General features: G+C 43.0%; 1 protein-coding gene across 3 annotated transcripts in view; it reads right to left on the minus strand.

Annotated features, from left to right (window-relative positions):
- Positions 1-12,670, minus strand: part of CLIP2 (CAP-Gly domain containing linker protein 2) — a 141,267-nt gene that overhangs the window by 82,530 nt on the left and 46,067 nt on the right. For all 3 annotated transcript variants that reach the window (XM_044285221.1, XM_044285220.1, XM_044285219.1), the window contains exon 2: positions 7,465-7,688. In XM_044285221.1, the coding sequence (XP_044141156.1) occupies positions 7,465-7,576 (112 nt within the window). In that variant the 5' untranslated portion in view covers positions 7,577-7,688. The remainder of the gene's footprint in view (positions 1-7,464; positions 7,689-12,670) is intronic.

Below are 12,670 nucleotides of genomic sequence, written 5' to 3' on the forward strand. Positions count from 1 at the left end.
GATTGCATCACCCTAAGTTAGGGTGTCTGGGGTCCACAGCACAGCTGTGTGACCCTAGACCCCCCGGGGGTGCTGCCACTTTCCCCCCCCCCCACCTTTTTTAGAGGTGCATTATTTTTTTTTTTGGGTGTACGCTGACTGTGGCGACACCCGTGCCACCACACACACGCACACCAAATAAAGAGTTACACACATGCACATATACACGCAGACACACACTCCCCTATGGCCCGCCGGACGTTCTCGGCCGAGGAGGCATACGCCCAGCTTGCCTCCGACTCCGAGAGTCCCAGTGAGGATAAGGATGACCCCACATTCCTGTTGTCATCCGCGTCCTCATCATCATCTAGCGATGATGATGAGCCCCCAAGGCGGCGGAGACGCCGCCAGGTGGAGCAAGGGGACTGCCATGTTAGGGACCCTGTGGCCCACACTAGTAGGAGCAGCTCTGGGGCTCGTACTGGTTTCCCGGCCCACCAGTTAAATCCACCGGAGCACCCTGCCGGTGAACTAGTCTGGTGTAGCCCAGAGCGATACGAGCCCGTGATTCCTGATTTTGTAGGCCAATCAGGAATCCAGATTTCCACAGTGGGCTACACTGAATATGACTTTTTTTGTCATTTTTTCAGTGACCCACTAGTAAATCTGATGGTGGAGCAGACGAATCTGTACGCCCAACAGTTCGTCGCTCAACACCCGGGCTCCTTTTTGGCCAGGCCCGGTGGCTGGACGCCGGTCAGTGCAGCCGAAATGAGGACATTTTGGGGCCTCGTGCTGCATATGGGCCTGGTCAAGAAACCCAGTGTCAGGCTGTACTGGGAGTGGGGACGTCCTATACCAGACCCCACTTTACAGTACGGCCATGACACGCTCCCGGTTTGAGGCCATCCGGAAATGTCTGCATTATTCCGATAATGCAGCATGTCCCCCCCCCCCCCCGCCCCCCCCCCTGAGGTGATCCTGCCCATGACCGTCTGTATAAGATACGGCCGGTCATCGATCACTTTGGGGCCAAATTCATGGAGGCTTATGTACCTGGAAGGGAGGTCGTGGTTGATGAGTCTCTCATTGCGTTCAAGGGGAGACTCATTTTCCGCCAGTATGTGCCCTCCAAGCGGGCAAGGTATGGCGTGAAGCTATACCAAATTTGTGAGAGTACCTCAGGGTACACTTACAAATTTCGTGTATACGAGGGGCGAGATTCCCTGATTCAACCCCCAGAATGTCCCCCCACTCTGGGTGTTACCGGGAAACTTGTGTGGGACCTTATGTACCCACTGCTGGATAAGGGTTACCACCTTTACGTGGATAACTTTTATACCAGTATCCCCTTGTTCCAGTCCCTTGCCGCCAGATCCATGTCCGCTTGTGGGACCGTGCGTAAAAATCAACGCGGCCTCCCTGCCCACCCCTTCCAGGTACCTATCCCCAGGGATGAGACCCGTGCCCTTACCACTGGAAACCTGTTGCTGGTCAGGTATAAGGACAAGAGGGATGTCCTTATGCTGTCCACTATTCATGGTAACGGCATCACCCCTGTCCCTGTGCGAGGTACCACGGCAACGGTCCTCAAGCCCGATTGTATCGTCGACTACAATCAGTATATGGGAGGAGTTGATCTCTCGGATCAAGTCCTCAAGCCATATAACGCCATGCGCAAAACCCGGGCATGGTACAAAAAAGTTGCGGTCTACTTGGTACAGGTTGCCATGTACAACTCTTTTGTACTATCCCGAAGCGCTGGCAGCACAGGGACATTCCTCCAGTTCTATGAGGCAGTCCTCAAGGCCCTGATCTTTTCGGACCGGGAAAGAGCAGGCCGGAGTACCTCGGGAACTGTAGGTGCCCAGATAGTCCCTGGCCAACACTTTCCAGGTGTGGTCCCCCATACTGGAAAGAAGGGACGAACCCAAATAAAGTGCAGAGTGTGTCGCAGGAGGGGGATACGGAAGGACACGACTACTCAGTGCGACACGTGCCTCTGCATTGACGGTTGCTTCTAGGGAGTATCACACTTCCAAGGAGTACTAAATTTATATCCCAATTTAGCACTGACATCGGATAAAAAAAAAGGTTCTCAGACTTGAGACACCCAAAAAACTAATATTAGGTATCGCCGCGTCGATAATAATCTCCTCTATAAAAATACCCCATGACCTAACCCCCCAGATTAACAAAAAGGTTTTTTTTGTGTCACCTTACATAATAAAAAAGTTTAATAGCAAGCAATCAAAAAGTCATATAGCCCCCAAAATAGTGCCAATAAAACCATCTTCTCATCCCGCAAAAAATGAGCCCCCACATAGGATAATCGGATAAAATAAAAAAATAAAAAATGACTCTTAGACTTTAGAGATACAAAAAAAATGTTTGGGTATCAAAAAGGATAATATAGTCTAAAATCTAAATAATTGTAAAAAAAATTAGACTTATTAGGTATCGCCGCGTCCAGATTAACACGGTCAAAAAAATATAAAAAATTGGTGCAAAAAAAGAATTTTTTGTTACCTTACATAACAAAAAGTTTAATAGCAAGCGATAAAAAAGTCATATAGCCCCCATATAGCCCCCATAGTGCCAATAAAACCGTCTGCTCATCCCGCAAAAAATGAGCCCCCATGTGAGATAATTGGATAAAAAAAATATAAAAAATGACCCTTAGACTTTAGAGATACCCCAAAAAAATTTGTATCAAAAAAGACAATATAGTCAAAAACCTAAATAATTGTAAAAAAAAGACTTATTAGGTATTGCCGCGTCCGTAAGAATCTCCTCTATAAAAATATCCCATGACCTAACCCCCCAGATTAACACGGTTAAAATAAAAAATAAAAAATAAAAAACGATGCCAAAACCGCTATTTTTGGCACTTTTCCATTTCAATCCGTTTTTTCCTGTAACAAAACAAGGGTTAACAACCAAACAAAACTTAATATTTATTACCCTGATACTGCAGTTTACAGAAACGCCACATTTGTGGTCGTAAACTGCTGTATCAGTAAAAGGGAGGCCGCAAAAGGAAAGGACCGACATGGTTTCTGGAAGGCCGATTTTGATGGCCTTTTTTTATTGACAACATGTCCCTTTTGAAGCCCCCCTGATGCCCCCCTAGAGTAAAAACTCCTTAAAAGTGACCCCATCTAAGAAACTACACCCCTCAAGGTATTCCAAACTGATTATACAAACTTTATTAACCCTTTAGGTGTTCCTCAACAGTTAATGGCAAATGGAGATGAAATTTCAGAATTTCAATTTTTGGTAACCTTGCCTCACAAAAAAGTAATATAAAGCAACCAAAAATCATATTTACCCTAAAAATAGTCCCCCAAAAAATGCCACCTTATCCCGTAGTTTCCAAAATGGGGTCACTTTTAGGGAGTTTCTACTCCAGGGGTGCTTCAGAGGGGTTGAAACAGGACACGGTGTAAATAAACCGGTCCATAAAAATCAGCCCTCCAAAAAACAAACGGCGCACCTTTCACTCTACGCCCCGCTGTGTGGCCGTACAGTAGTGTACGACCACATATTGCGTGTTTCTGTAAACGGCAGAGTCAGGGCAATAAAGTTACAGTCTTGTTTGGCTGTTAACCCTTGCTTTGTTAGTGGAAAAAATGGGTTAAAATGGAAAATAAGGCAAAAAAATGAAATTTTCAAATTTCATCCCCATTTGCCAATAACTCTTGTGCAACACCTAAAGGGTTAACAACGTATGTAAAATCAGTTTTGAATACCTTGAGGGGTGTAGTTTCTTAGATGGGGTCATTTTTGGGTGGTTTCTATTATGTAAGCCTCGCAAAGTGACTTCAGACCTGAACTGGTCCCTAAAAATTTAGTTTTTGTAAATTTCTGAAAAATTTCAAGATTTGCTTCTAAACTTCTAAGCCTTATAACATCCCCAAAAAATAAAATATAATTCCCAAAATAATTCAAACATGAAGTAGACATATGGGGAATGTAAAGTCATCACAATTTTTGGGGGTATTACTATGTATTACAGAAGTAGAGAAACTGAAACTTTGAAATTTGCTCAGAACAGCCTGGATAAGTCAAAAAGTTATCAGCACTTAAAGTGACACTGGTCAGATTTGCAAAAAATGGCCTGGTCCTAAGGTGTAATAAGGCTGTGTCCTTAAGGGGTTAAGAAATGAAGGTCAGTCAGTCAGCTGAAAAATTGGGAAGACTTTGAAAGTAAGGGCTATTTGACCATGAAGGAGAGTAATGGGGTGCTGCGCCAGATGACCTGGCCTCCACAGTCACCGGACCTGAACCCAATCGAGATGGTTTGGGGTGAGCTGGACCGCAGAGTGAAGGCAAAAGGGCCAACAAGTGCTAAGCATCTCTGGGAACTCCTTCAAGACTGTTGGAAGACCATTTCAGGTGACTACCTCTTGAAGCTCATCAAGAGAATGCCAAGAGTGTGCAAAGCAGTAATCAAAGCAAAAGGTGGCTACTTTGAAGAACCTAGAATATTACATATTTTCAGTTGTTTCACACTTGTTTGTTATGTATATAATTCCACATGTGTTAATTCATAGTTGTGATGCCTGTATAGTCATGAAAATAAAGAAAACTCTTTGAATGAGAAGGTGTGTCCAAACTTTTGGTCTGTACTGTATTTCACCTTTATTAGTGAAAAAATACCAAATTTACTAAAAAATTTGAAAAATTCCCAAATTTTCTAATTTCAATTTCTCTACTTTTAAAATAGATAGCGATACCTCATATAATAGTTATTACTTTACATTTCCCATATGTCTACTTCATGTTTGGATCATTTTGAAAATTACATGCCGCCTCCACAGTGTTATTGTGCTACCCTGTGGCCTCCTCCTGATGCTGCTGCCACCTCCACACTCTGTTATTGTGCCACTCTGTGGCCTCCTGATGCTGCTGCTGCCACCTCCACACTGTCATTGTGCCACTCTGTGGCCTTCTCCTGATGCTGCTGCTACCGCCACCTCCACACTCTGTCATCGGGCCACTCTGTAGTCTCCTGATGCTGCTGCTGCCACCTCCACACTGTCATTGTGCCACCCTGTGGCCTTCCCTTGATGCTGCTACTGCCGCCACCTCCTCACTCTGTCATTGTGCCACTCTGTGGCCTCCTGATGCTGCTGCCACCACCTCCACACTCTGTCATTGGGCCACTCTGTGGTCTCCTCATGCTGCTTCCACCTCACCACTATGTCATAGGGCCACTCTGTGGACTTTTAATGCTGTTCCCACCCTCTCCACTTCATGACTGTGCCACTATTTTGCCTTTTGGCCTGGCTGACATCATCATTTATTTGACCCTTCTTCTGATCTGTCAGAAGGAAGAAAAAAAGGAGACGCACAACGGATCCTGTCTATGTAACAGCTGTAAGGCCTGCATGACATGGTCCCTATTTTGCATCAGAATTGGCTTAAGATTTAGTAGCCAAAAGCAGGAGTGGGTACAAAACATAGAAGACATGCAAATATTCCATTGACGTGTCATCTCTGTTTTGGATCCACTCCTGTTTTTTGGGCTTTAGCAATACTGATAGATTACTAACCAAATGCTGACCGAGTGAAGGAGGATGCTCCACAGACAGGATCCTTTTTTGGGGGTTATTGTCTGACGGATCAAAGGAATGGCAAAATAATCAGTGACGTAAACACGGGGGGCTCTACTTGTATAAGCATTTAATAGAACAGGTTCTGTAGAAATCTATGTGGAATCAGTGAATTGGTGTAAAAGGAGTGCTCTCTTTCACGCTATAGTAGGATCTTGGGCCTCTGCATGGTTCTTTATACCTGGTGCTAACATGGACCTGTAAGGCTGAGTTCACACTTCAGTTATTTGGTCAGTTTTGGCCCCGTAACTGCCCAAATAAGGGAAGTGTGCAGTGAACTGTCCGAATTGAATTTTTGAGAAATTCGCTCATCTCTACTGTTGACCAATGGGTATGTAAGTTGTCTATATGACACTTACTAATATAGCCTTTTTTTAAATTCTGCACCATTTTCTATATTTCATTAGGTATGCCCCCTTATTTACAAAATCTTTTCTGCTGTCCACATAGAGGTCCTGTCCGTAAAAAGGCTGGTAATGGAGGGTCATGTGCCACCAGGCAAGTCAGCTCCTTGCGATACCTCCTCCAAATTTCAACAATGACTATACTAGTAAGTGCCATATAACCATTTTACGAACAAATTGGTCAACAATAACCAGAAAGTGGCCAGCCCCTTTCAGTAAAACAGAAATGTATTCTGTTAATTTGTTAATTCTGCCTATGTCTGTGCTGTAGTCTCATTTATAGTCTGCACAGTGTTAATACTCTGCAAAGAGCCTATATGGACCTGTGTCTATTATATGGTCACTATATGTCGGCATTATTGGTTATAGTGGTGCTTGTGTAGTGATAGTGTCCCTCACTGCTTTACTAGGTGCTTCTATGTTCCATTTTTTTTTTTTCGTCTTCTGCTGATTATATGTTATACATATTCAAGAAAGCGATGAGGACATGAGAAAATTAAGGGAAATTTGCTGCAGTGATGTTATTTTTCCACCCTCCTCCTCCCAGGTTACAGTTCTGGGTCCATCCCTGTCTATAGACAAACAGACAGACACAGGCTGTCATAAAATGATGGTCTGACAAGGAGGGCAGGAACAAATTTACTTGATTCCTGCTTGCTAAGGAAGCAATTCCAATAAGATAATCATTTTAAAAAGTGAGCAAAATATTACACTTATGTAATTAACAAAGCTCTTTCACATAACATAACAACAGATCTCTAATACATAGCCATATCATGAATCCATGCATGTGCTCTGTATTTAGAACAAAAGACAAGGTCATATGTTACACTGCAAAACCCAATTTAGTGGAATCTTATAAAAAGTCACATCACAGCTGAATAAAATGGACACCTAAGGCTACTTTCACACTAGCGTTCGATCGGATCCGTCTGCATTATAACTTAGAAAAATTTTCTAAGTGTGAAAGTAGCCTGAGCGGATCCGTTCTGACTTTACATTGAAAGTCAATGGGGGACGGATCCGCTTGAAGATTGAGCCATATGGTGTCATCTTCAAGCGGATCCGTCCCCATTGACTTCCATTATAAGTCGGAACGGATCCGCTCGCCTCCGCACGGCCAGGTGGACACCCGAACGCTGCTTGCAGTGTTCAGGTGTCCGCTCACTGAGCGGAGCGGAGGCTGAGCGCTGGCAGGCGGATGCATTCTCAGTGGATCCGCCTCCACTGAGAATGCATTAGGGCCAGACGGCTGCGTTCAGGGCCGCTCGTGAGCCCCTTCAAACGGAGCTCACGAGCAGACACCTGAACGCAGGTGTGAAAGTAGCCTAACTCATTATATAAGAATCCTCTGTGTCTATGACCATCGCAAAACTTCTGGGTGTAACCAGTAACTTAACACTGGAGCAAGTCATGGAAAATCACATGCAATACATCTATATACTGTACAGATGAACATGTACCTTCTTTAGAGCTGGTGCTGCCAGTGACACCAGATCCGGCTGAAGATCTTCCTACTGGGCTGGAGTGTTTTGCTCCCCTCCCTGGGATTTTTAGTCCACTTGGCTTCAGCATATTTGTAGCAATAGTTTCAACACCTCTGTAACTTTACTTCTTCTGTCAGAATCCTGTCACAGGAAAATGTCAGGCCTCCATGTAACGGATACTGCTTTCCATGTTTAGTTACCTAAAATATAGAAGTATAATTTTTACACTGGCAATGCATTCTTAGTTCAGACAAGGACAGCAATTCATGAAATGAAATTACTACTCTGTTGCACTTTTGCTTCCATCCTAAAAATAAACAATTCAACATATTAACCTCAATTACATTTGGGCTTTTATAGTGGAAGTGAATTTTATTCCTCTTTTTTAGCTCAAATTAATTCAAAATAGTCGCTGTTGTTAGGCTACTTTCACACCACCGTTTTTGCTGGATCCGTCATGGATCAGCAAAAACGCTTCCGTTCTGATAACACAACAGTCTGCATCTGTTATGAACGGATCCGGTTGTATTATCTTTAAAATAGCCAGTGAAAGTCAATGGGTGATGGATCCGGGGATGATTCTTATACTGTATATAGCATTCATTATTATTAATGCTAGGTCTCACCAAAGCTGTTTAGTTCCTTCGTAATATATTCTCAAAGTTCGCATGACTGATCCTACAGCCTCGACACTTTGGTCTGTCTCCAAGAAGTCAACACCGATAACGTCAACCTGCGTCATTCGTGAACGTGTGGTTGCCCTTCCCAGTGTCTGTCTCAGGGGACGGGCAGAAGTGCTGCATATACAAGTGCTGTATACAGTGCATTCGGAAAGTCTTTAAGCCCTTTCACTTTTTCACATTTTGTTATGTTGCAGACTTGTGCTAATTTTATTTTTTAATTCTAGTTTTCCCCATCATTCTGTGCTCATTACCCCATAATGACAGAGTGAAAACAGAATGTTTGAAATCTTTACAAATTTATTGAAAAGTTAAAACTAAAATACTGCATTGATATGTAAGTATTCAGACCCTTTACACAGTGCGTAGTTAAAGCACCTTTGGCAGCGATTACAGCCTCCTGTCTTCTTTAGTATGATGCCACAAGGTGTGCACACCTGTATTTGGGGGTTCTCATCCATTCTTCTCTACAGATTCTCTCAAGTTGTATCAGTTTTGATAGGATCTGTCGGTGGACAGCCATTTTCAGGTCTCACCAGAGATGTTTCATTAGGTTCAAGTCAGGACTGTCTGGGCCACTCAAGAACATTCATAGAGTTGTCCCTAAGCCATTAATGTCCGTGTGCTTTGGGTCATTGTCTTGTTGGAAGGTGAACCTTTGACCCAGTCTGAGGTCCAGAGTAATTTTGATCAGGCTTTCATTAAAGGGGTTATCCCATCTTAGACAATGGGGGCATATCGCTAGGATATGCCCCCAATGTCTGATAGGTGCGGGTCCCACCTCTGGGATCTGCACCTACAAGGAGAACGCAGCGGAGAAAGTTGAGGAGGGCGCACCCTCCATTTATTTCTATGGAGCCGCCAAAAATAGCCGAGCGCTGGCTTCATCGGGTAATCGCCGGTACTTTTACACCACCAGATAATCGCTAACAAGTATTCCTGTGAGCGCTCATTAGCGCTTTTCTTTAGGATTCTCGGGTCGTATAAAGGGCCCTTTACCAAGGCCTTTCTTTCTCAATTGCTTAGTTTGGTGGGGCAGCCAGCTTTAGGAAACGTCCTGGTTTTTCCAAACTTCTTTCATTTAACAATTATGGAGGCCACAGTGCTCTTGGGAAGTTTCAGTGCACCAGACTTTTTTTGTACCCTTCTCTATATCTGCCTCCACACAATCCTGTTTCTGATCTCTACAGCAAGTTCTTCACTCATCATGGCTCGGTTTTTGCTATGATATGCATTGTCACCTGTGAGACCTTATAGAGAAAGGGGTGTGTCCTTACAAATCATGCCCAATCAACTGAATTTACCATAGGTGGACTCCAAAAAAGATGTAAAAACATATCAAAGGTGATAAGGAGACATGGGTTGCCCCTAGTTTTTTCTTTTTAATAAATTTGCAAAAATGTTTAAAATTTTCTATTCACTTTCTCATTATGGGTTATTGAGTGCAGAATGATGGGGAAAACTTTTTTATTTTTTTATTTTACGAAAACAAAATGTGAAAAAGTGAAAGGGTCTTTCCAAATGCACTGTAACATGATGCTGGCTGTTTAGACTACTACGCCACAGCTGAGTTAGGGTGTGTTCACATCTGCATTTGGTAATGCACCCCACTGTCTATAATTATTATTTTTTAAATCTATTGTTTCAGCATTTTTAATGAAGTCTGCTATGGTGACTACTAAGGCCTCATGCATACAACCGCGCAGTGTTTTGTGGTCTGCAAATTGTGGATCCACAAAACAGAAATACCGCTGTTTACGTTCCGCAATTTGTGGAACAGAACGGGCAGCCCATGATAGAAATGTACATCCTTGTCCATAAAACGGACAACAATAGGTCATGTTTTTTTTTTGTTTTTTTTGTGGGGCCACGGAACGGAGCAATGAAGTGCTATCTGCATCTTTTGCAATGCCATTGAAGTGAATTGCTCCACATCAGAGACACAAAAAATGTGGCTCGAATGCGGACCCAAACAAAGGTTGTGTGCATGAGTCTAATTGTGTCTCCAATGCAGATGTGAACATACCCTCTATGTCCACTAATTTAACTCTTTATTTCTATCCAGACAAGTCAATATTTAATCTCTTGACAATTGTACTTTAAGATTAAATGTGTTTAAGACTTTTCTTTACAAACTTGGGTGATGTCCATATCCAAAGCAAACTCTGATCTGTACAACCTTGCCCATTCATCTTATCTATGCATGACAGGTATCTTGGTAATTGCTCAAAAAAGAAAAAAGTTTCAGCATTTACGAATCTATAGCAAGAAGTCTCTATGGTGGTGGTGCCCGCAGTGTTGGATACCTGTCTGTAGTATCCCCAAATCATCCAGAATAAATCAAAAATAAAACTGCAGCACTCGCCGGTCTTCAATTCATGCTTGTTTATTAACCAAAAATTGATTTTTGATTTATTCTGGAGGTATCCCAGTAATGTTTTAATATCCATTCTAAATTGGTGCTTTACTATATTTATATTTTAATCATTCAAAAGTCAATGTTAACTGAACCCATAACCAGGGACGGCGTCAGCACCCGGCAAACCTGGGCCCACTCAGGTCTATGCGCAAGATCACTGTAAAGCCTCATTCACACATCAGTGTTTTGGTCAGTGATTTCCATCAGTGATTGTAAGCCAAAACCAGGATTGGAGCCTCCACAGACATAAGGTGTAAGGGAAAGATCTGCATCTGTTCTGTGTTTAGAGCCGCACCCGGTTTTGGCTCAGAATCACTGATGGAAATCACTGACCAAAACACTGACGTGTGAATGAGCCGTTAGGGGAATCCCCCAGTGTTACTGAACAGTCAGGACTCTACAGTCGTGGCCAAAAGTTTTGAGAATTACATAAATATTGGAAATTGGAAAGGTTGCTGCTTAAGTTTTTATAATAGCAATTTGCATATGTTATGAAGAGTGATCAGATGAATTGCATAGTCCTTCTTTGCCATGAAAATTAACTTAATCCCAAAAAAACCTTTCCACTGCATTTCATTGCTGTCATTAAAGGACCTGCTGAGATCATTTCAGTAATCGTCTTGTTAACTCAGGTGAGAATGTTGACGAGCACAAGGCTGGAGATCATTATGTTAGGCTGATTGGGTTAAAATGGCAGACTTGACCTGTTAAAAGGAGGGTGATGCTTGAAATCATTGTTCTTCCATTGTTAACCGCGGTGACCTGCAAAGAAACGCGTGCAGCCATCACTGCATTGCATAAAAATGGCTTCACAGGCAAGGATATTGTGGCTACTAAGATTGCACCTCAATCAACAATTTATAGGATCATCAAGAACTTCAAGGAAAGAGGTTCAATTCTTGTTAAGAAGGCTTCAGGGTGTCCAAGAAAGTCCAGCAAGCGCCAGGATCGTCTCCTAAAGAGGATTTAGCTGCGGGATCAGAGTGCCACCAGTGGAGAGCTTGCTCAGGAATGGCAGCAGGCAGGTGTGAGCGCATCTGAACGCACAGTGAGGTGAAGACTTTTGGAAGATGGCCTGGTGTTAAGAAGGGCAGCAAAGAAGCCACTTCTCTTCAAAAAAAACATCAGGGACAGATTGATCTTCTGCAGAAAATATGGTGAATGGACTGCTGAGGACTGGGGCAAAGTCATATTCTCTGATGAAGCCTCTTTCCGATTGTTTGGGGCATCAGGAAAAAGGCTTTTCCGGAGAAGAAAAGGTGAGCGCTACCATAAGTCCTGTGTCATGCCAATAGTAAAGCATCCTGAGACCATTCATGTGTGGGGTTGCTTCTCATCCAAGGAAGTGGGCTCACTCACAATTTTGCCCAAAAACACAGCCATGAATAAAGAATGGTACCAAAACAGCCTCCAACAGCAACTTCTTCCAACAATCCAACAACAGTTTGGTGAAGAACAATGCATTTTCCAGCACGATGGAGCACCGTGCCATAAGGCAAAAGTGATAACTTAGTGGCTCGGGGACCAAAACGTTGACATTTTGGGTCCATGGCCTGGAAACTCCCCAGATCTTAATCCCATTGAGAACTTGTGGTCAATCCTCAAGAGGCGGGTGGACAAACAAAAACCCACTAATTCTGACAAACTCCAAGAAGTGATTATGAAAGAATGGGTTGCTATCAGTCAGGAATTGGCCCAGAAGTTGATTAAAAGCATGTCCAGTCGAATTGCAGAGGTCCTGAAAAAGAAGGGCCAACACTGCAAATACTGACTCTTTGCATAAATGTCATGTAATTGTCAATAAAAGCCTTTGAAACGTATGAAGTGCGTGTAATTATATTTCACTACATCACAGAAACAACTGAAACAAAGATCTAAAAGCAGTTTAGCAGCAAACTTTGTAAAAACTAATATTTGTGTCATCCTCAAAACTTTTGGCCACTACTGTAGTTCCCAGCTAAGCAGTCCCTGCTCTGACTCCATATCTGGCTATGTCCATATATGGAGTCAGTGCTATAAACATAAAGGGGATATCCTCAAGCATTGTCACTATGTATTTAAGTTTAATTTAGCCTCTATTTCT

The sequence above is a fragment of the Bufo gargarizans genome, chromosome 3 (assembly GCF_014858855.1).
Source record: "Bufo gargarizans isolate SCDJY-AF-19 chromosome 3, ASM1485885v1, whole genome shotgun sequence".
NCBI lineage: Eukaryota > Metazoa > Chordata > Amphibia > Anura > Bufonidae > Bufo > Bufo gargarizans.